Source organism: Magallana gigas, chromosome 4, assembly GCF_963853765.1.
Source record: "Magallana gigas chromosome 4, xbMagGiga1.1, whole genome shotgun sequence".
Lineage (NCBI taxonomy): Eukaryota > Metazoa > Mollusca > Bivalvia > Ostreida > Ostreidae > Magallana > Magallana gigas.
This window is the reverse complement of record NC_088856.1, coordinates 31130635-31155670: the sequence shown is the minus strand read 5'-3', so window position 1 is coordinate 31155670 and position 25036 is coordinate 31130635. Positions and strand designations below refer to the sequence as shown.

Genomic DNA, 25036 nt, shown 5'->3' with positions numbered 1-25036 from the left:
CAACAAAAATCACAAGATAAATTTATCGCTTACATTTATTTCGGAGACCGTGCCCGACAACAAATCAATTTACATATTAATTTTCATTTTTATCGGGCACGGTATCCAAATTAAATGAAAGCGATAAACTAAAATAATATTTAGTGAATATTTACACCTTATCTTATTCATCCGTCATTTCTTGATTAATCAACCTTATATACTTATGCAATGAGTTGTCAATAATCAGGGAGACACAGTGCACAATTTAGTTGAATAAATGGTACAAAAGTCTTGAAAACATTTTTCCTATGTATTTCTATGTTAAACTTTGAACCCCGCCTGGGGGCCCAGTTTTGGTCCGGGGGTCACGATTTTTACAATTTAGAATCTTCACAATATGCAAGCTTATGTGTAAAAAATGGCATTTCTGGGGCAGTGGTTCTTGGGAAGAAGATTTTTAAAAACATTTTCCTATGTATTTCTATGTTAAACTTTGAACCCCGCCTGGGGCCCCAGTTTTGGTCCGGGGGTCACGATTTTTACAATTTAGAATCTTCACTATATATACAAGCTTTTGTGTAAAAATTGGCATATCTGGTGCAGTGGTTCTTAAGAAGAAGATTTTTTAAAACATTTTCCTATGTATTTCTATGTTAAACTTTGAACCCCGCCTGGGGCCCCAGTTTTGGTCCGAGGGTCACGATTTTTACAATTTTAAATCTTCACTATCTATTCAAGCTTTTGTGTAAATGTGTGGCATTTCCGGTGCAGTGGTTCTTGAGAAAAAGATTTTTAAAGACATGCACCCTATACTCACTGTTTCGCAATTATCTCCCTTTTGAAAAGGGCTGTGCCCTTTATTTTAACAATTTATAATTCCCTTTCCATAAGGATGCTTTGTACAGAATTTGGTTAAATTTGGCCCAGTGGTTTTTGAGAAGAAGTTGAAAATGTGAAAAGTTTACAGACGGACGGACAGACAGACAGACGGACGGACGGACAGACGGACGGACGGACGACGGAAAACGGGTATTCAAAAAAGCTCACTTGAACCTTCGGTTCAGGTGAGCTAAAAAGCCAAGAAATTCGATATAGCTCTTTACTTTAAATTGAAACGAAGATATTGTAATATTCAATATATAGTGAACAAAATTGTAAAATTATAGAATTAAATTATCAGTTGTTAATTAATTAATTTTCTAATTTCTCTTAAATTAGATTTTTTGTGCAGACCTTTTCCTAGATTTCAGAGAATGTCTCAATATTTTATGGTATTAGATACAAAAGGTAATTTTTTTTTGAAAACGTTTTCCTTGGTGTTGCCCAGTTTAGCCAGTTTTATCACCAGAACAGCAATTAAAGAATACTGTTTTTCTTTTTCTACGAGTTGTTTTGACGTTTCAATATTTATTTGCTTACAGATGATATATTTCAGTACATGTCAAAGAAAAAAAATATTGTTTTTATTCTTCTTATTAATGTAAACAAAACTAATCAATGTCCGTGCATCTTTTGTGGGACACAGAAGGACGTTGTTACAAGTACGACTGACTTGCACATAACCTACGATGCGAATGTTATTACTGCTGTTCGCAAGAAAAACCTACGTCTGGTGCACGATCAACGTAAGACGGAATTACGCTTACTACGGGCATCGCATGTTGCGAGTGGCATCCCGTTTCCAAACAAAATTGTACGTGACACCCACGACTGACACGTCAACGTCCATTTGTCGTACGTTACACTTTCAATTACTTCAATATGATTTTAAACGCTACGATCAGCCACGGGAGCCACGACGGGGAAAACCCGAAGCACACGAACGGTCACCAAACACGTACGGCCGGTGGTGACTGAGGCTTTAGTACGCAGTTGTCGTTATAAACATCTGTAAGGACTGTGTTACTTTGAATTGAATGAAATACTTAAGAAAACTCTGCAAATTAGAAAATATAATAATAAAAATCACTGGTCATATCCGTAATGTGTGCAGACGACTAAACGGGACAATTTGAAATATTACTAGCTAGAACAACACAATTCAATAACATTAAGATTGTAAGAATTATTTGAAAAATTTACTCCAATCAGATGTGCATTCAACAAATTCTTTTATCCATAATTGGTAATTTTCAAAATAGACCCTTACTGCATATAGCATTATTCCACGCATATTCATAAAATAATTAACCTCTATCTGCTCGAAATTGAACCACCTGAGTCCCTCATCTTTGTACAGTAAAACATTTCATAACAAATAGGTATGTTGCACTCTTGCACTTTTGTGACTTTATTGTTTCACCAAATTTGTTTTGAAATAATCAGGAAAATGACAATTGATGATTATATAACAATAATTAATAAGGTTATAAAATTATGAATATTTCATTCTTTATGCAATAATATTTTACAACTAAAATAATCCATAAATCCCATTACTGATTTAATCAGTGATGTGATTGATTAGATAATTTATACAAAACATAATCCTTGTGGTCTGAAAGCGCCATGCTTAATAAAGAAAAAAGAAAATACACAACAATTTTTCTTATGTACATGTTCATGAAAAAGGAAGGTGGAGGGGTGGAGGTGGTTTACAGATCGCTTTGAAAATTTTCAATGCTTAGCTATCGGCGTCCTGAAAGAAAGTGAGAACCCACGCTATTAAAATGACGATCCCAAGATTTTACCGCGGAATAAATTCATTGGTTACATCTGGCGACATTGGTTTTTGTGTCCATTTAATTATGAAGATGCTGTATAACTTTGACAATACCGCAGGAAAGAAAGCTCTCGCAAACTTAATAGAAATTATCAATATGTATAAAATATTTTAAGAAATCTTAAAAATCATTTTTGTGAAGAATGTGTTACATGTAGCAACACACAAAGTCATTCATACAATGCCCTCAGGTTTATCTAAGTATCAACACAATCTATTGTTTTTAGAAGTGCTAAACACTCCAATCCCTTTTTTCTTGGCCACCTTCTAATAAAACAAAGGGCATAAATGCACTTTTAAAAACAAAAAAGAAATGCTCAATCTAACCATTTTCTCTGGAAACTTAAAAAATCACTTCCAATATTATAACCTATTTAAAAATAATTTCTCTCTCTCTCTCTCTCTTTCTCTCTCTCTGTCTCTCTCTCTCTCTCTCTTTCTCTCTCTCTCTCTCTCTCTCTCTCTCTCTCTCTCTCTCTCTCTCTCTCTCTCTCTCTCTCTCTCTCTCTCTCTCTCTCTCTCTCTCTCTCTCTCTCTCAATATCAGTATTGTTTATTAAGTACATTAGTTTGGACTGATAGAAAATACAAGATTCGTGTATTTTTATCTATATTGCAGTTTACATATCTTATAGATAAAGATTGCCAATCAGACGAAACAGTATCTCTCAGTCCAAGCTTCCACTGTTCTGTAGAACATTTATTTGATATTGTATAGCCGGGAAGATTTTTAAACCGACAGGATGCAGGTAAAAGATGAAACATTTAAAAGTTTGTTGATGAGCATAAAGTGCAAATGTAATCTGGTACTCTGGGACTTGGACACGCTTTGACTTAAATAAATATTAATATAAGTTTATAATGCTACAATATTTAAAAATTTGAAAGTCAAATATCAAGTTCATAATTCTTTGTTTTTTAAACAAAGCTCGAATATTGTCTTTTTTTTTTTGTTTTACATACTAGACTTTGACCCGTGCGTGCACGGGTTGACATTGCGTATCGGACATATACGAAATAGGTACATCGACACACCTTATTATTGACATTTACATTTCACTATTAATTTCACTACACTTTCCTTAATTTGAATAATCTAACTGTGTCTCGGGAAAGGCCCTCACCACAGCTAGTTATAATGCATCCCTTATACCCGTAATGTAGCAGAAAATTGCAGAATCGCTCCGGAACGATTTTTTAGAAAATTAATGAAGTTGCCTTGAAAATGATAGTCAAATTCATCTCAACAAACCTTTTTGAGACTGCAAATAACTTTCAACTAAAAATTTTAATCCAGAGAATGTAAGAGTTCAACACCTTTTCACCAACGTGCACGTATTTTCTTTGTAAAACTGGGTCCGTAGGACATTATTCATTTTTACGATAAAACATATTTTATCTTCACTCTCCTAACAAATATAATGTTACTTTTTTGCATGTAATCAACTATCTTTGTCATCACGAAGACAAAAGTAAGAACTTAGTTGAAAAGTATATTTGTTATTTTATACTTTCTCTCATAAGAAATCATTAAAATAAATATATATGAACAGAATATATAGCAAAAGTCCAATGAAAATTTACCCGTATCTGTATTATCATTTCTGTGTTTATTCATGCAGATGTGATATTATGGAAACAAACAAAAGATCCCGTTAGCGTGAATGTATTGCGCAAGCGCAAGATTGTAAAATTCAAAAAATTCAGGTGATTTCCGGGATTTTTTTTAGGAATTTTCGCTGATTATTAATAAGCGAAGCTTAACTGAGAAAAAATAAAAACAAATTGGTAATCTTCAAGTACCAATGATGTTTAAAATGTATAAAACAAAAGACAGTATTCTTCCGATTTCTCGGTATTAAAGACTAAAAATTCGAGTCTATTATTTTAATATAGTAGTATAGATGTGTTGTATTGGTGTAAATTTCAATCAAATGTATTTTTCTTTTGTTGATAATAGTATTTATGAAGATATTGAATTAGATTAATTTTTTTACAGGTAATTTTGTCTAACAAATGGTAATTCTCTACATTACATTTTTTGTAAACAACTAAAAGACTCGAGCTTTGTTTACATTACAATCAATTCTTACCTTTGTATCTCGTTTGTAACTTGACTTTAACATTCAATATTTTGGTCTTAAAATGCACCAGTAAACCATTTTAGACATTGAAAAAAAATTGATATCAAATCGGGTCTAAGTCCCTTTAAATTCGAGGCGAGACTGATCTGTAGATATGTTAAAGTGTGTTTTATATATAAAACATTTGCAAAATCTTTTCGTTTAGCTTTATATTTTTTTTTTGATATTTCAAAAGTAATGGTAATTGTATTATTTTATTCATGTAATGGTAATAAATGCATTACTATAAGAAAATTAGGTAATTGAAACGGTAATTTAATGTCCAAATGCATGAAGTAATAAATTTAATACATTACTTGACAATGTAATTCGCCCAAAGCCTGAATAAGAGCCAGAGTACTCGACTTTGATATATTACAAATATTTTTTAATACCTGCACTTTCTAAAGAAAGTTCGGGAATATTGTTGTTACCCTGTTCCGTCCGTCCGTCCGTCCGTCCATCCGGCTGTCTAGTTTTACTTTCTCAAATGAAAAATATACATGTACCCCGGACCTTTTATGTTAGGCGGACCTTTTCGTATACTGGCCGGACCCTTTTAGTGCAAAGGCGGACCTTAAATGTTAACATTAAAAGCCCGACCGGACCATTTTACAGGGCGGACCTTAAATTATACGACACTGTCACAGTGTTAATTACTTTACAAATGCTTAAATTATAAAGCTAATATATTTGAACTTTTTTCTTTACTGAATATTAGTTTATGCCCAAGTACAAGTATATCATATATGTTAAAGTTTAAGGCAGATCTGATGGTTCTTTTGTTAGCAACCTATAAAGATTCTCAATACAACATAATGCGAAAATGAAAATAGTTCCACTTGTAACAATATACTGCATATGAATCAAACAGTTAAAGGCAGACAAATTTTGTGATTTTGTCAGTCATCTGCAACAAAAAGAATTTAGCCAACATAAACTCAATATTGGTTTAAGTTCTCCTACCTGCTTATGTATAATTGTTTTTAAATGGTTGAGAAAAAATGTGGAACACAGTATGAACTAAAATAATATGTTCAATATACAAGTAAAATCTTTTTCAGCATACAAATTATCTTAATAATGTTTAATGTGTGATTTCTAACGCTTTCATATTGATATTTTCTTGACCGTTCAATGGAATGTGAGGCACGGGAGGTAACTCTAATGAATTGTCATGTGACTCGCTCATTCCGTATAGACATGTTTTACAGGGTGGCACTGTTGATAGATAGATAAGAGCACGGTATGTATTCGTTTTTAGATATCTATGTCAACTTCATGATACATCGATAGATGTTTATGAAGATGTTTCAAATATACATTTGCATTATATGAAATATACATGTAACTGAATATTCATTTCTAAACCTACTCTCACTTTTGATGTTATTATACACAGGGAGTTGATTAAAACTGAGGGAAAAAGAGGGGGTGGGGGAGGTTACATCAGGGATTTCACTGAATCTGAGCGAAACAAGGATGGCGTCTAACGTTTAAATGGGGATTTATAACACCCCCATCCCTTTTGTTGTTGCACAGATTGAGTCAAATTCCTGTGACTTTGAAATAAACTCCTGGTTAGATTTTTTTATGGTGTAGACAATATTACTGTATGCATGTACTGTTGGATCATGTTAACATTTACTGTGAAAGTGTGGTTGCTTTAGTTAGCAATATTTTCTAAATAACAAAGACATATAAGGGTGGGTTGCCCAATAGAATAGAACAATTATAAATAGGTAGCTGTTAATACTGTTTTCAAATTACACAACACTGCCTATACCTTGATATACAGAACTTTTCTAAGCTTCATATTTTGTTTTCGTAGATTAACTATGGATCCCCGTCATAGTGCCCAGGATGTGCACCGATGTGACCTTTGTGTGACCGCCATAGTACACAGTTACTGTGATTTTTGTCATGTCAACCTATGCACGCCATGTATAGGCAAACACATCTCAGATGGGTATGACAAACATAAAATTGTCCCTTTCCAGGAACGGAGATCTACCCTCATTTATCCGAAATGTGGAACACATCCACGCAAAACGTGCGAATTGCAGTGCAAAGCTTGTAATAACATTTCGATTTGTACCTTTTGCACTGCATCTGAACAACACAGGGGGCATATTTTCGTACATATATCAACTGTGTACAATGCACAGAAAGAAATTATTGAAAAGGATACAGAAGAGTTAGTAAACACTTTATCTCCTACGTATGAAAAAATTGCACGTGACTTGGAAAATCAGCTTGACAACCTTGATGGAGGATATGAGAAACTTACATCAGCAATGTCCAAACAAGGAGAGCAATGGCACAGAGAAATCGACATCGTTATCAACAAAATGAAAACTGAAATAAGCGAGATTAAAGTAAAACACAGAGACATTTTACAGAAACACTTGGATGAAATAAAACAGATACAGTCCCTCATAAAGCAAACACTACGTGCCATAAACGAAATAGAGAAATCTACCGAAGTATCTCCTACCATTGGATACATTTCTAAAATCAGAGAATTCAGCAAGCTTCCACCCAAGATTCAGGTATCAATGCCAACGTTCATTCCAAAACCAATAGACCGTGAAAAGTTGTATAGTTTGTTTGGACAGAACACCCCATTATCTACTGCTACAAAAGAAAATGTCTTGTCACTTAACCAACCCAAAACTTCAGTCAGAGAACTACTGGATGAACCAGAGCTTGTTGCCACAATACAGACTGGGTATGAAAAACTACTCAGTGTTACCTGTCTATATGATGGTAGTATATGGACGAGCGGAAAGACCAATGATATCAAATGCTTCAACAGTAAAGGGTCACTCCTCCAGACAGTCAAACAAAGATCAGGGAAATACCCCAATGATATAGCTGTAGACAGCGATGGGGATCTACTGTACATTAGTGGGGCAACAGGGACAGTAAATAAAGTAAAGAATGGACAGACAGAAGAGATGATCAGACTACCTGAGTGGACGCCTAGTAAGCTGTGTGTCACCTCTACTGGTGATCTCCTGGTTACCATGTTCAGTGATGATAAAACTCAATCCAAACTTGTCCGTTACTCGGGATCTACAGAGAAACAATTCAATTTGATGATGAAGGTAAACCTCTGTATTCAGGGAATGGTAACATTAAATACATAACAGAAACCATGACATCTGTGTAGCTGACTGGGGGGGGGGGCTGGTGCAGTAGTGGTGGTTAATCAGGACGGGAAACTCAGATGGAGATACACCGGTCATCCCTCAGTTACCAAGAAAAAAGTATTTCAACCCTGGGGTATCACAAGAGACAGTCAGACTCGTATCCTGACAGCAGACAGTTACAACCATTGTATCCACATTCTGGATCAGAATGGAGAGTTTCTCCGTTCCATTGATAACTGTGATCTGGAGTATCCCACTGTTATATGTGTGGACAATAATGACATTCTGTTTGTGTGCGAGTATTACTATGGCGATGTAAAGAAAATCATATATATTTGAAATAGACACTGTCGTTTGTGACAATGATATAAGTTGAACATGCTTAACAATTTTTTCTTTAAACTATTCAGTTACATACAGTTCGAATTGTAAGATACTAACATAAAAGATTGATCATGCTTTATCAATGAATAATTTAATTCTGATTGTAACGCCTCATTTGATTGGCTAAACAAATTCATATATATCGTATAACATAACTTGCCTACGTCACAATACGACGCGCGTGCGAAACGTATCAATCCGTTTAACGTTACGTTTTGTACAAATTAACATATTTTAACTAATTAATGGGCATTATTTTCTGATTTGAATAATTGATTAAAACTTAAATAAAATGTGGTTGTGAGTTGTGTACTTGTAGTTTCATGAAGGAATGATTAATACCACTTATTAAAATTCAACTGTCCTAGGTTGTTTTGGATTAACAATATCAATAAGTTTAAATGTGATAAAAGGTATTAGGTATTGGTTGCCATGATGGAACAAATTGTAAGATACATTTTAACAAAGGATAGTGTAATGAAAAAGGGGTGCAAACCAGGGGATCAATACTGGGGAGAGGTGGGGGGAAGGGGCTGGACAGGTTTTATTCATAAGCGCCGGCGATGATAAGTGTTCGTGTAGTCTAACGAATTTTACACTATCATCATTTTGGACATCGAGTAAGAGTTGTTTCCCTTCGAAAAAACTAAAACTGAATAATACAAATATGCATTTCCATACAGTGTTGATTGAATTTAAAAAAATGATAAAAACTGCGTTATTTTTGTGCTTTTAAAACAAAATGACTTTTTAGGAACATGCATTTTATTTTAATAAATTTTAACTTTGGAATACTGATTAAAGAAATCCAGATGAACAGAGCTAAATTCCACCTGTGCTCCTTTAGAGGGCCACTTATTTGGCTATAATAATTAGTCATTTGTTTTGTCGAGTAGCCGTTCGGGGAATAAACCAAAGTCATACGTACACCATTTGCTCGTGGTGATTTTTATAAAAAGTTGATTATGAAAACAAATTCCCATTTGGATAAAAGATTCATCAAAATTTTATCATAGATTTTAGTACCCTCGTTTCAAAAAACCAAAATCAAACAGATATATTTTATGCCATAAAGATGGCAAAAAAGAAAAACAGGACGAAAAGGAACTAGATAATGAAGTAGAGGATAAAGAAAAGGCAATAAGAGTTTCCAATCACTTCGACCTGCAAGCGTGCTAAGATAGAATCGTATACATTTTCGGAGTAAGGAGAAGAAAAATAAGATATACATGTACGATTACGACAAAGAGCACACGGTGGGTGTGACCGGTCAGCAGGGGCTAAGTTAAGGCCAGACTTAAGTCCTTGACAACGAGCTTATGCACATGTGCAGACAGATGATAAACAGTGGAAAGGAAGATAGATAGATAAATAGATATATAGATAGATAGATATTCTTTAGATAGATAAAAAGATAGAAACTTGTCAATTGCTTTAGCGTGACAGAGAGAGAAAGAGAGAAAAAGAGTGAGATAACCATAAAGTATTCAGGCATATTAATCCTGTTAAGTGACAAAATCACACAGCACAACTTGCTGAAATGTTTTATTTGACAAATATATTTGATAAAGCATACAGGATTTGTCATCCAAAATTATTAACTCAACAGAACTATTTTGTTATCGATAGCTACGGTGATTTAACCATGCTTCGAACACCCTTGGAATTTCTCTTTTGATCATGCGTCAATTATGGCTCGAGTATAAATATTTTTTTTTTTAATTTTCTGGTTTCCTCTTGCTATATCATTGGAAAAAAAAATCACTGAATTTGTTTAAAAATAGAAAATATAGCGAATGAAATGCAGTAATGAGCTCTTTGTCCATGGATTGCACAATATTAAATGCATCAAACAACCATACAACAGATGCTAAAAATAACGAAATTTTAATATTTCACGCAAAAAAAAAAAAAAGAGAAGAGGCTCGGATTAATATATTTATTACTTTCATATAAAGATTTGTGTCAATGTAAAATGTGAAGCAAAAATGACCTAGGAAATAATTGAAGAATTCCAAGTCTAAAATCTTTTTTACACAATTTGTTTCCGACGTTAGTTTTTTTTCGAATTATTTAAGTGAAAGGGTACATACAAACCATAAGTGTATGCACGTTTATTTGTAAATGTTTCACCAAAGTTATCAGATCCAAGGTAAAGATGTATGTGTCGGACGTATGGTGGACTCAACATAAACTACCCAAGTACACTTATATGATTGTGTATTTAGTATATTGAACGAGGCTTCATATAAATTTGAAGTTAATAAAGAGTAGGTGTATGTAACCTACAAAATAAAATCTATTTAATCTGGAGTCAGTGTTTTGCATCGGTTGTATGATAAATAAATTATCTAATATTTTTAAAAAATTGGGGACTTTTGACGACTCTAAAATATGAGCTTTCATCATATATTGGTATTTACATTTTAACAATACTGAAAATACTTTTGTGATTTACCTTTGTTTAACTATCTAAGCTAACACCTTTTACTCACCAAAAATGAAATTTAAAAAAAGGGATATATATAAAAGACAATAATTCACTAAGTGAGTTTTAAATTTCAAAATATCCCGCTCACACATATTTTGCGTGGAAGTTGGGGGGGGGGGGTGAAATGCTTGAAATTATAGACATTTCTTATACAAATATACCTTTGTACTACATGTGCATCATGTATGTATATTTTATGCGTTATTTATTGCCAAATTTATACAAAAATTTATGAAACGTAAATCATATTATTGAATAACATTATCGAATGGAAACTATATATCGATTGTCTATATATATATATATATATATATATGTCATTTTAACATGTAAACGGGAAGTGCAAATATAAGGAGTGTGCATTTAACATGGTAAGTAAGTTTCTATTTGAGAATTGGTACCACCTATCAAAACTCTATTTTCTTAATTTCATATGAAATTAATAAAATTTACATGACAAATTGTACAATTTAACATTACGGTCAGCACCGATATTCTCAGCAACAGAATGAGCAGTCAATTCCTGTTTACGCCATAAGTTACAACTACCCTTGGCTAGAGTAGATTTTTGTCTTAACTTAAGGCGGGCGCAAAGTTACGCCTTTTAGTGAAACGGACCTTAGTCCAAATATTTGACTTAAGTCCGGACTTACGACAGGCGTAAAGTTACGCCGGGCGTACGCCTTTTAGTGAAACGGGCTCCTGATCTTACCTCAAATGTAATGGAGGTTCGTGTTTTCTCAAGGTTTGTATTTTGACCAGCACAAACAAATCAAATCATCAAAGTTCGTTTTTCCCTATTATGACATTTTCCTGATTTTGATGTTTACCTCGATTATGACATGCCCAATTGTGACAAGGAGCAAACAGCAGGCGCGACCGATCAGCAGAGGATGCTCATTTCTCCTAGGCACCTGGGGCCCGTTTCACTAAAAGGCGTACGCCCGGCGTAACCTTACGCTTGTTGTAAGTCCGGACTTAAGTCAAATATTTGGACTAAGGTCCGTTTCACTAAAAGGCGCAACTTTGCGCCCGCCTTAAGTTAAGACAAAAATCTACGCCTGGCCAAGGGTAGTCGTAACTTATGGCGTAAACAGGAATTGACTGCTCATTCTGTTGCTGAGAATATCGATGCTGACCGTAATGTTAAATTGTACAATTTGTCATGTAAATTTTATTAATTTCATATGAAATTAAGAAAATAAAGAGTTTTGATAGGTGGTACCAATTCTCGAATAGAAACTTTCTTACCATGTTTTATGCACATTCTTTTTAAATTTGCACTTGCAGTTTACAAGCTAAAATGACATATTTATACAATCGATATATAGTTTTCATTCGATTATTTTTATTGAAAAATTGGATTTACGTTTCATATTTTTTAGTAAATTGGGCAATGAATAATGCAGAAAATATACATACATGATGCACATGTAGTACAAAGGTATATTTGTATAAGAAATGTCTAGCATTTTAAGCATTTCACCCCCCCCCCCAACTTCCACGCAAAATATGTGTGAGCGGGATATATTGAAATTTAAAACTCACTAAGTGGATTTTTGACTTTTATATTTTCCTATTTTTTATTTCATTTTTGATGAGTAAAAGGTGTTAGCTTCGGTAGTTAAACTAAAACTAATCACAAACGAATTTTCAAGTATTGTTAAAATGTAAATATCAAAATATCATGAAAGCTTCAACTATGTTTTAGAGTCGTCAAAAGTCCCTAATTTTTTTTTGAATACTAGTATTAGATAATGTATTTATCATACAACCGATGCAAAACACTGACTCCAGATTAAAAAGATTTTATTTCGTAGGCTACATACACCTACTCTTTATTAACTTCAAATATATATGAAGCCTCGTTTAATATACTAAATACATGTACAAATGTAAGTGTACTTAAGTCCACAACAGGTCTGACACATACATCTTTACCTTGGATCTGATAACTTTAGTGAAACATTTACAAATAAACGTGCAAGCACTTATGGTTTGTATGGTCCCTTTCACTTAAATAATTAGAAAAAAAACTAACGTCGGAAACAAATTGTGTAAAAAAGATTAAACTTGGAATTTATCAATTATTTCCTACGTCATTTTTGCTCCACATTTTACATTAACACAAATCTTAATAAGAAAGTAATAAATATATTTATCCGAGCCTCTTCGGGTTTTTTTTTCGTTTTTTTTTTTTGCATGAAATATTAGAATTTCGTTATTTCAAGTATCTGTTATATGGTTGTTCGATCGATGCTTGCTTAATATTGTCCAATCCATGGTTAAAAAGTTCATTACTGCATTACTTCGCTATATATTTCTATTTTTAAACAAATTCACTGATTTTCTTTCAATGATATAGCAAGAGGAAACCAGAAAATTTAATTAAAATATTTATACTCGGGCCATAATTGACGCATGATCAAAAGAAAATTCCAAGGGTATTTGACGTATGCATGGTGAAATCACCGAAGATATCGATAACAAAATAGTTTCTGTTGAGTTAATAATTTTAAATGTACATATTCTATATGCTTCATCAAATATATCTTTCAAATAAAACATTTTAGCAAGTTTTGCTGTGTGATTTTGTCACTTAACAGGATTAATATGCCTGAATACTTTACGGTTCTCTCTATTTCTCTCTTTCTCCCTCTCACGCAAACACAATTGACAAGTTTCTATCGTTTTATCTATCTAATGAATATCTATCTATCTATATATTTATATATCTATCTTCCTTTCTACTGTTTATCATCTGTCTGTGCATGTGCATAAGCTCGTTTTCAAGGACGTAAGTCTGGCCTTAACTTAGTCCGATACTAGTGTTTACGGCCAGGCGTACGCCTCTTAGTGAAACGCAGTTTACGCCGGACTAAATTATGGCGTACGCCCTAAGGCTTAACTTAAGTTTCGTCGTATCTTACGCCTTTTAGTGAAACGGGCCCCTGATCCTACCTCTATCATTTTGGAGGTCCGTGTTGCTCTGCTTTGAATTTGTATTTCGTTTTATGGATTTTTGAGATGGTTGACGGTTTGTTATTGTCATTTCTTCATATACGCGCGAAACGATATTTTCATCTAAAACCAACTACAAAATCTCCAACACATCCTACCGTAGGAAGTTGTTGTTTTCGGGAGTAGAATAATTTTCCTTTGTAAACAGAGTACATTTTCCATTTTAAAAATAATTATTGATTATCATCTCATATGACTATTAAATGTTTATAAAACTGTTCCCATATTTGTATCAAAATCGTTATACCATAAGAGAATTTGTAGACTTTGATTTTGTAAACTTTGTTTTTTAATAATAAAATTCGAAAAAGCAATAAAAATTCGATGTAGCTTTTAACTTTTAATTGAAACGAAGATATTGTAATATTCAATAAATAGTGAACAAAATTGTAAAATTATCTAAAAATTACACTGGCTAGGAATTAATTATCACTTGTTAATTAATTAATTTTCTAATTTCTCTAAAATTAGAGTTTTTGCGCATACTTTTTCCTAGATTTCTGAGAATTTTTCAATATTTTATGGTTTTAGATACCAAAGGTAAATTTTGTTTTCAAAACGTATTTCTTGGTGTTGCCTAGTTTAGCTAGTCTTAACACCAGAACAGCAATTAAAGAATAATATTCTTCTTTTTCTACGAGTTCTTTTGACGTATCAATATTTATTTGCTTACGGTAGATATATTTCAGTACATGTCCAAGGAAAAAAAAATCTTTATTTAATGTAAAGAAAACTAATCATTATCGGTGCATCTGTCGCGGGACACAGAAAGACGTTGTTACAAGTACGCCTGACTTGCAGGTGACCTACGATGCGAATTTTATTACTGCCGTTCGCAAGGAAAACTTACATATGTACGTCTGGTGCACGATAAACGTAAGACGGAAGTGCGCTTCCTACGGGCATCGCACGGTGCGAGTGGTATCCCGTCTCCAAACAAAATTGTACGTGACACTCACGACTGACACGTCAACGTCCATTTGTCTTACGTTGCACTCTCAATCACTTCAATACGATTTTTACGCTACGATCAGCCACGGGAGCTACGACAGGTAAAACCCGTAACACCCGCACGGTCACCAAATACAGTACCGATCAGACCCAACCAAACACCAGAGTAAACCCCAACTAAACCCCGGGTTTACTTTCTGGGTTTACTTTGGGTTTACTTTTTAAAGATTTGGGTCCACTCAGGGTTTACTTTGGGTTTACTCGAGGTTTACTTTGAGTTTACTCGAGAATTGCTTTTGGAGCCAACTATACGCACTGAAGTGTGAAGCAGACCTGTATATTATCTTATCATCCTACTGCCTGTAATTCCTGCCCCTTGTATATTCTGAATACACAAGTAGCGTCTGCTTGCAGGGTATTCTTGTGATCGGGGTTTACTCTCTGTGTTTTCTCTGTGTTTACTTGGGGTTTACTCTGGGTCCACTCTAGTTAACCCAGAGTAAACCCAGAAAGTAAACCCAGGGTTTAGTTGGGGTTTACTGTCTGTTAGGTTGGGTCTGATCGGTACTGTACGTACGGCCAATTGTGACTGAGGCTTCAGTACGCAGTTGTCGTTATTGACATATGCAAGAACTGTGTCACTTTGAATTGAATGAAATATTTAAGAAAACTCAGTAATGGTTTTTTTTTTTTGCAGATGCATTTTGTGTATGTGTTATTTTCATTCTTTCAAAATATATTCTTAGAAAATATAACGATAACAAGATGCTCGTTGCGAGCAACGAGAGGTTTATCCGTTTCAAACATTTGAAATGGACAGGAACTAATTGAAGCGGACGTCTGAGAAAACTTTGGATTGAAACTGTTTTTATAGGAAGTGTACTTTCAATTCACCTCAGTGTTCCTAACTTGCTACATGTATATAATTTATGCGATCAAAACTCATTTTATTTTGTATAAAACAAACCGATGGAAAAACATTCAATTTGGATAGGTAGATAATAAGCAAATATGAGAAGATCGCAAGACAAAACATTGTCAGAGAGAGAGAGAGAGAGAGAGAGAGAGAGAGAGAGAGAGAGAGAGAGAGAGAGAGAGAGAGAGAGAAAGAGACAGACAGACAGAGATACGAATTAAACAGAAATCGATTTGAAAAGACATTTATAATTGTTTAATCTGCTTTTTCATATCGATTATATTTCTCTTGTCTCAAATTTGTCTTTGCCTATTAATATGTTTCACGGTGCGACCGTTGGGGCGAACGCAGCAGGTGATCAAAAATGAATTATGATAAATCAATAAAAATAAAAGTAGTGACGTAAAGTACACGTAAATGAAGAATGCAAAATAAAATAATTTTCCAGTAAATTTTTATTATTCATAATTCATAAGATTTTTTATTTATTTATATACCAATCTGATTAAAATCAGATCTTAATAACGCTCCGAAATTCTGATAGTCGCTGAACAAAGTGTAGCGACATCAGAATTTGTCGGAGCGGATCAAAAATCTGATTTTGATCAGATTGTTTATATACTGATCGCACGCCAGTATAGAATTTATCTCAGATAAAATGTTGTTGAATAAGAAAGATTTAAAAATAATGTTTTAACATAATATTTCCTCTTTTCTTGCAGCAGACATTTTTCTTAAACAAATAAAAATTGACTTATCACAGAATCCCCCCTCCCCCGTTTAAAAAGAAATCAAATTTACGTATAAAAAAATTTGTTGATCACATAAGGAAAATGGATCCCCCGGTAGCATGTAATACCGTAAATAGAAGTGAAAATAAAGATACTTTTGAGCAGCTAAAGAGCTAAAGGCATACCACGCATTCCCAATTCCTCACCCCGAATAGAATTTTCCTGATTTTGAGAATTTTATTTTTCTTTTTGCTTGTGAAGATTTTTTGAATGATGTTGCCACGCCCCATTTAAAAAAACGTTCCTGGAAATTACCGTAAATACAGTGAATAAAATAAATGTGAGCATTCATCCAAATGAGAGCAAGTTACAGCTGTTTCCTATCTCTGAAGAAATGTCTCGATTCGTTAGCTCTGCAAGATTTTGGTATTTATATTTCAGCAGATTTACAATAACTACTTAGAGTTGTTTCCCCTTATTGTGACGTCAAAGTTCACGTTGGTCAAGTGTAGTCTGTCTCTTTGAAAACACAGTAGAAAAAACTACGCGAAAAATATTGATTGTTTACTTAAAAAGCATGATGTTCTGGAAATTACACAATTTATCTGTTTCTCAAAAGTTTTACTTTGATTCTCGCGAGATGGTATCCAGTCTAGTGAGATCGGCCGACATTCTGTCGGATCAATGTGCAAGAAATCCATTGTGACGTCACTCGAAAGGACGATAACTCCGTTAGTCTTAAAAGTAATGGAAATTGGCGTTGTGTTATTTACAATGCATGTACATAGTCTTTTATCTTGTTCTCGTGAGAGTGTGAAATGGGAAACCATAATTACAGGGAACTACTGGGACGATTAAAACAAGGCATTACTGGTCCGATTTACTGACGCCAAAAAAATCCGTTGAATGAATGTGCAAATAGTCCGAATTTTCTATTCACACACGCCTTGCCGGTAGAGCGAGCTGCGCTCGCTATAACAGTGTGTTAAATTTGCTGGTAAATCGGCAAATAAAATAACCTACATTTTAGAAATATAGTATGGTTATTTGTTCCCCATTTTCCCGAATCCACTCGATACCCAAGTGTTATGTCTAAACGACCAGTGTTAAGCATTCGGTTAATAAAAATTCGGTTTTTCTTAAAGAGACAGTGCAGCTGAAAACACATGTGTGAAAACATCAGATAAACCCATTGTATTGCTAGGAAATCTGAAATAACGGTTATTGTAATAGCTGATATACATAAAAATCCCTTTCATATACCTTATTAACGTAATTATGAGCTTCCGGAAATTTAAAGGTCGTAAAAACCGGAATAATCTTATATCGTTTATTTGTACCACGAGGACTTTGATTGACACGTGCGGAAAACTACAAGAAATTCGTCCGACTACGATCATCATGGTATACGAGGTTAAAGGGACTCTCTAAACGGAACACATCATCACTTACTCGATAATTTATTGATGGTTTACCAATTTCGGTTCATTATGGTTTTAAAACGAACATACATAAATATGTCAAATAACCCCTCAAGGGACCTCATTTGAAATATGAATTTAGGTTGTAGGAACTCCTATGATAAACACGCAAAATACATGCTTATAAAATAATAATTGTGGTGTTTTTTTTACTTTGAACAGTTATTACCTGGGAGAAGTAAAAATAACATATTTTTATCAACAAACATGTCCAGAATAATCTTCGCGAGCCCTACATGTGTTTTGTTTACAATAAATACGCATGCGGAATGGTATAGACGGCGAAACCTTGTAACACGTTGTGATGTATTTAATTATGTGATAGGTTATACCTAATTATTAATTTCAATGAAATAATTAGATTTATTTTATGGATAAATTTGTAATTTTCTGAAAGTTTATACATTTATGAGTAGTACAAAAATACAAAACCCGATCGGAAAATTTTTTCAAGTCAGTTTTTGTATAAGATGCGCCGTTCTATCTCTTTAATCTCAGACAGGCAACGTATTTGTTATCTGTATATATACATACACAAAGTAAGAAAAGGTACACCGTATATAATACAAATGGCTTTCTAGCGTTGATTGACTTCCAATCAGTAGGAATACAATCATTAAACAGTCATTAAAACATTTAACAGTGAATTTCAAATTATTTACATCCGTAGACAATATCCCGTAACTAGAAAAAAATACGTATATACTTTTTGGCGTCTCATTACTTCATGTTACCTGTAGTAGATCTTATTTAAATGCTCTCTCTCTCTCTCTCTCTCTCTCTCTCTCTCTCTCTCTCTCTCTCGATCAATCGATCGATCGATCGATCGAAGAGAGAAAGAGAGAGAGAGAGAGAGAGAGGTTTTATAGTGTTCAGGAAATCAATATAAATGAATGTATACATGCATACATATCTAAATTTTGGAATAAATACGAAACCGCCCTTCTTTTAAAGCCATGTAGAATACTTAAATCGTTGGTGCATTGCTAAATGTTGTGCGCATACAATCATTGAGGTGGCAGGGGATAGTTTCGAAGGAAAAGACCCGGTCAAAATATTGAAATAAAGGGAGAACCTGGGATTTGGCTGATTATTTGAGGGGTTTAAATTGCTAGAATATTTATTGCATTCATTTTGTGGATAGAGGAGCTCATTGATATATGACACTTTAAAGGTATCACACCGGTGATCGGCCAATCAAAATGAACATGAACTTAGTCAATTGTAGTTCCATATATACTTCAGAATTATTTTTTTCCTTGACTGCATTTTTACATTTTCCTTTACTCAGTTTTAATTTTTTTTGTACCACTGAGTAGGATATTTCATGCATTTTGTTAGGTGATGATCTTTTTTCACAGGGACTACTTCTTTCAGGGCACATGCAGCAGCTTTCTGGGGAGTGTGCCGTCTGTTTACATACAAATGGAAAACACGTGGTTTTGAGGGTAGACCTGTTTGGAGCTAGATATTTTGAGAAAATGCAGTATCGCTTGCCCTTTTTATGGTGTTAGCTGATTAGATAGGTAACAAATAACATTTCCTCCAAATATTTTGTCATGAGGAATACGAACTGATTTTTAAGAATTTTTCCCCCTTATAGTGCTATATAGTGAAAACAATTACCGGTGTGATACCTTGAAATAATACTGGTAGCACTTTTCATCAGATATCGAATGAAAATTTGAAACTGTGGCCAAATTTTTCACTTTCGGTTATGTGCTTTAAAAGTAGGGTGGGTTCAGAACACGAAATGTCACTCGAAAAGAAGGTGATTGACCCCCCCCCCCCCATCAATTGGAGATTATTTGCATGGTTATACATTAAGCTACCAATCCTATGGTAGTTTATGGCAGTTGCTCGGGACTGAAGCGTGGTTCTGAACGCGTGAAAATGTGAAAAAAGGGCAATTTTTCAGAAATTTTTGAGACCGTCCCTGACTAGTCTTTACAGTGCAATATGTAAGTTGTACTTGTTTTATTCTGAAATGTTTAAAAATTCTAAAGAGTCGGGACCATGTGCCCCCTGCATGCAAACCAATTTTAGCAAATTTAAAAATCCACTGAAAAACTAAATCTCATATATGAGCACTATCTGCCTCACATTTCCTTGACCAAAAAAACTATCCCCTGCCACCTGAGATGGCGGCATTTCTTTGATGCCGACAAAGCGATCCAGTGAACTCTAATGCGGTCGAACTGCAGGGGGTGCTTTGATGCCGGTGTAATGAAGAATAATGACCCCCGTAGAATAATGACCGGGGGTCATTTTTCGACGTAGAATAATGACCCCCTTTGCTATTATAATATTTGTATTGAAAAAAGCCGCAATTATTTTCATTTAACAAAACGAAAACGGAAAACATTCAAATCCATCATTTTAAAGATAAAATCGTGAAACAAAACACAATTAACGATTTACAATTTAGCAGTTTTCTTTTGCTTGATATTTGTTTATTTTTAATAGTGTTAAATCCAACTGAAGTATATGTGAGTCAATACATCATACATTGGTTTCAACAATTATAAATGTACGTTTCACAAAATCAAACGTATGAGGGAAGAGAAATAGGTGGAAAATATGCCTGTCCACCTTTAATAAGAAAGTAATTACACTGTCTCAAACTTAATTCGACGAAAGCGTCATTTCAAATATTAAATTGAGCCATCTCAGTTGATGTTATACCCCCCCCCCCTTTTTTTCCTTACAATTAATTTTCTGTCGTATTCTAACAAGCACTGTATAGATGGCTTAGAGAGGCAGGATTTCAGTACTTTTAGTACATAACAATTTTCAGTATGAACCAATAAGGAATTATTTTGTCAATATCACGACATATAAACGTGCGGTGTATATAAAGTTTCCCTGAAAAAATGATTTACGCTTAAAACGGAGACGTTGAACCATAAGCGCTGCGGTTTGGGCTGACCCCCCCTCCCCCCGACCCCCCACCCAACCCCCTTCCACACACACTCAATCCTACCCACTTTATCTTAAAAACAAACTATTTACAAATAGATAAAAAAAACCTGAAAAGATTTGCCTGGGAGTGTTAATTTTTTTTATGTTAATTAGTGGAATTTGACATAAAGAAGAGAATTTTAAGGAATACGAAGAACTACACCCGCATTCATTATGCATTATTTCACACGCAATTAACTAAGGTTTGACATTTAGGCTGCATGGTCATGGACCTATTTTGGCTTTATTTACTTTCTTATAAAAAAGAGTTTTATATAAAGGTATAGGGAAAATACCTAAATCATAAAACTAAAATGTTCGGATTTTTTTTTTTACTAAATATTAGATTATGCCCATATGTATATCATTTGTTAAAGTTTAAGCTGTTGACCACCCAGCCTTCTTGATACAACTGTACGCGAAAATGAAATGAATAGTTCCAGCTGCAACAATATACTGCGTATGAAACAAACAGTTGACGGTGAACAATTTTTGTAATTTTTCTAGTCTTCTGCAACATAAAGAATTTAGGTAACATAAAATCATTATTATTTAGATTATAACAGCTGGTTTTTATATCAATTTTTAACAAAAATAGTTACAAAAAAAATTATAAGAAAAACGTCGAACACACTATAATTATACTACATATAAAAATATGTTCAATATACCAACAAAATATTGTTTAACATACAACTTAATTAACTCATGGATGCCTAGCGTTTGTGCAGGAATATATATATATATATATATATATATATATATATATATATATATATATATATATATATATATATATATATATATATATATATATATATATACACACACACACATAGCGTAAAATTGTAAATATGTGGCACGGGAGGTAACTCTAATCAATTAACAAATAACGCCGTAAACCGCCCTGTGGCACACGCCATGTTTTATAGAGTGTGTAGATAGATTTTAGCACGGTATGTACTCGTCTTTAAATTTCTCAGCCAACTTCCATCGTACATCGATAGTTGTTTATGCAGTTGTTTTGAATATATATTTAGCATTATTTGTAACATACTTGTTACTGTCTGAAAATTTATTTCTAAACCTACTTTCGCTTTTGATGTTATTATACACAGGGATTTTAGGCTCAACCAAAAAAATGTGATGATGCTACACTAGGGATTTGACTGAGCAAAAAGAAGGCTTAAAGTAGCCCCCCCCCCCCTTTTTTTTATTGTTGCTCATATTCAGTCAAGTCCCTGTGGTTTTGAAATAAACTCGTGATCGAATTTTTATGACGCAGATGATATTATACTGCTTAGGCCTATTGTTTTATTATGTTAACATTGATTTACTATGAAGTGTGGTTGTTTTAGCTTAGCAATATTTTGTTATGCAACAAAGACATAAAAGGGGAGGGGGTAACTTGGTCGCACAATAAAATTAAAAGAACAACAATACGCTGCTGTTGTTCTTGTTTTTAAGATAAATATTTTTGTTTATATTTTTTCAATACATGTACAAAACTAGTCTTAAGCTTCGTATGGTTTTTTTTTCGTAGATTAACTATGGATCCCCATAACAGTGCCCAGGATGTGCACCGATGTGACCATTGTGAGACCGCCATAGTCCACAGCTACTGTGACTTTTGTCATGTTACCCTCTGCAAGCCCTGTGTAGTAGATCACATTTCAGATGGATATGACAAACATAAAATTGTCCCTTTTCAGGAACGCAGATCAACCCTTATTTATCCAAAATGTGAAACACATCCACAAAAAATGTGTGAATTGCAGTGCAAAGATTGTAATAACATTTCGATTTGTTCCTTTTGTACTGCTTCTGAACAACACAGGGGACATATTTTCGTAGATCTTTCAACTGTTTACAAGACACAGAAAGAAAATATTGAAAAGGATACAGAAGAGTTAGTAAACACTATTTCTCCTACATATGAAGAAATTGCGCGCGACTTGGAAAATCAGCTTGCGGACCTGGATGAAGGATATGAGAAACTTACAACAACAATGTCCAAACAAGGAGAGCAATGGCACAGAGAAATCGACATCGTTATCAACAAAATGAAAACTGAAATAAGCGAGATTAAACTAAAACACAGAGACATTTTACAGAAACACTTGAATGAAATAAAACAGATTCAGTCCCTCATAAAGCAAACGCTACGTGCCATAAACGAAATGGAGAAATCTACCGAAGTATCTCCAACCATTGCGTACAGTTCTAAAATCAGAGAATTCAGCAAGCTTCTACCCAAGATTCAGGTATCACTGCCAACATTCATTCCAAAACCAATAGACCGTGAGAAGTTGTATAGTTTGTTTGGACAGATCACCCCATTATCTACTGCTACAGACGAACATGTCTATTCACTTATCCAATCCAAAATTTCAGTCAGAGAACTACTGGATGAACCAGAGATTGTTGCCACAATACAGACTGGGTATGAAAAACTACGCAGTGTTACCTGTCTAAATGATGGTAACATATGGACGAGCGGAAAGACCAATGATATTAAATGCTTCAACAGTAAGGGGTCACTCCTCCAGACAGTCAAACAAAAATCAGGTAATTTCCCCAATGATATAGCTGTAGACAGTAGTGGGGATCTACTGTATACTAGTTGGGCAACAAGGACAGTAAATAAAGTAAAAAATGGACAGACAGAAGAGATGATCAAATTACAGGAATGGAAGCCTGGTAAGCTGTGTGTCACCTCCACTGATGATCTCTTGGTTACCATGTTCAGTGATGATAACATACAATTCAAAGTTGTCCGTTACTCGGGATCAACAGAGAAACAAACAATTCAATTTGATGACGAAGGTAAACCTCTGTACTCCGGGAATGAATATAATAAATACATCACAGAGAACAGAAACCATGACATCTGTGTAGCTGACTGGAAGGCTGGTGCAGTAGTCGTGGTTAATGAGGATGGGAAACTCAGATGGAGATACACTGGTCATCCCCCAGTTACCAAAAACAAACCATTTAAACCTGATGGTATCACAACAGACAGTCAGAGTCATATCCTGACAGCAGACGGTAACAATAATTGTATCCACATTCTGGATCAGAATGGACAGTTTCTCCGTTACATTGATAACTGTGATCTGAAGAATCCTTTTGGTTTATGTGTGGACAATAATGACAATCTGTTTGTGTGTGAGTTTTACAAAGGCAATGTAAAGAAAATCAAATATTTGAAATAGACACTGTCGTTTGTGACAATGATATGAGTTAAACATTATTAACATTTTTCTTTTAACTATTTAGTAACATACAGAACGAGTTTTATCATGATACTTACATAGAAAAAAAAATTGATCATGCTTTAATAATTAAATAAAATGTGGTTGTGGGTTGTGAACTGGTCGTTTCATTCGGGGATGATTTTTACCACTTAAAATTTCAACTGTCCTTGGTTGTTTTGAATTAACAATAGATAAGTATAAATTTGATAAAATAGGTATTTTTCGGCATGAAGGAAAAATTATAAGAGAAAGAGCTAGAGCCACGAAGCATCAAAAATTGCCCTATCATTAAAAATTACCATATTTTGGTAAAATATAGAGTAGAATCTTAGCTTTTCATAACTGTTTTTCTTTTTTCGATATCTATCATACTTTTTTATTAACGGAGTTTACAATATGGCATTGTTTTGATGAAAAATGTAGAACAGACGTCATTTTTGTTAAGTAACGTCGTGAAATGATAAAACTACGTATGACTTGAAACTAATAAAATAAACAAAAAAACAAATAAAATTATCATGTAGACATTATAATTAATTTATGAAAATAAATTTATTGATGAAAATACCATGAAAAGCTTATTTACAATAAAGTTTAAAAAATATTACAGGGACCAGTGCTGAAGGTCAATATAACGGCGGTACATTTGAATATGTCGGTGTCATAAAAGTTCTTTTTTCTGCAATTTGAAACTGCATGAAGTAATGCTGATGATGCGCAGTGTATAACTGAGGATTAATCATTGAATTCTACCAATGTAATCACAAATTATTAAAAATAAATATATAAATATGACAGAGATACGGTAATTGAATTTAATAGAGATGTATGTAATCTCGAATTTTGATGCATTACTGTAACA

The 25036-nt window shown here is 33.8% G+C and overlaps 1 protein-coding gene across 3 annotated transcripts in view; it reads left to right on the top strand.

Moving 5' to 3' along the window:
- The window catches only part of LOC105339719 (tripartite motif-containing protein 2-like), a 29685-nt gene extending 5482 nt beyond the window's left edge, over nucleotides 1-24203 (top strand). For 2 of the 3 annotated variants that reach the window (XM_066082063.1, XM_066082061.1), the window contains exon 2: nucleotides 22461-24203. In XM_066082063.1, the coding sequence (XP_065938135.1) occupies nucleotides 22468-24132 (1665 nt within the window). In that variant the 5' untranslated portion in view covers nucleotides 22461-22467 and the 3' untranslated portion in view covers nucleotides 24133-24203. Of the gene's footprint in view, nucleotides 1-21807; nucleotides 21874-22460 lie in introns of those variants that run through there. The other variant, XM_034452395.2, reaches the window with a different exon arrangement.
- Nucleotides 24204-25036: the final 833 nt, after the last annotated feature.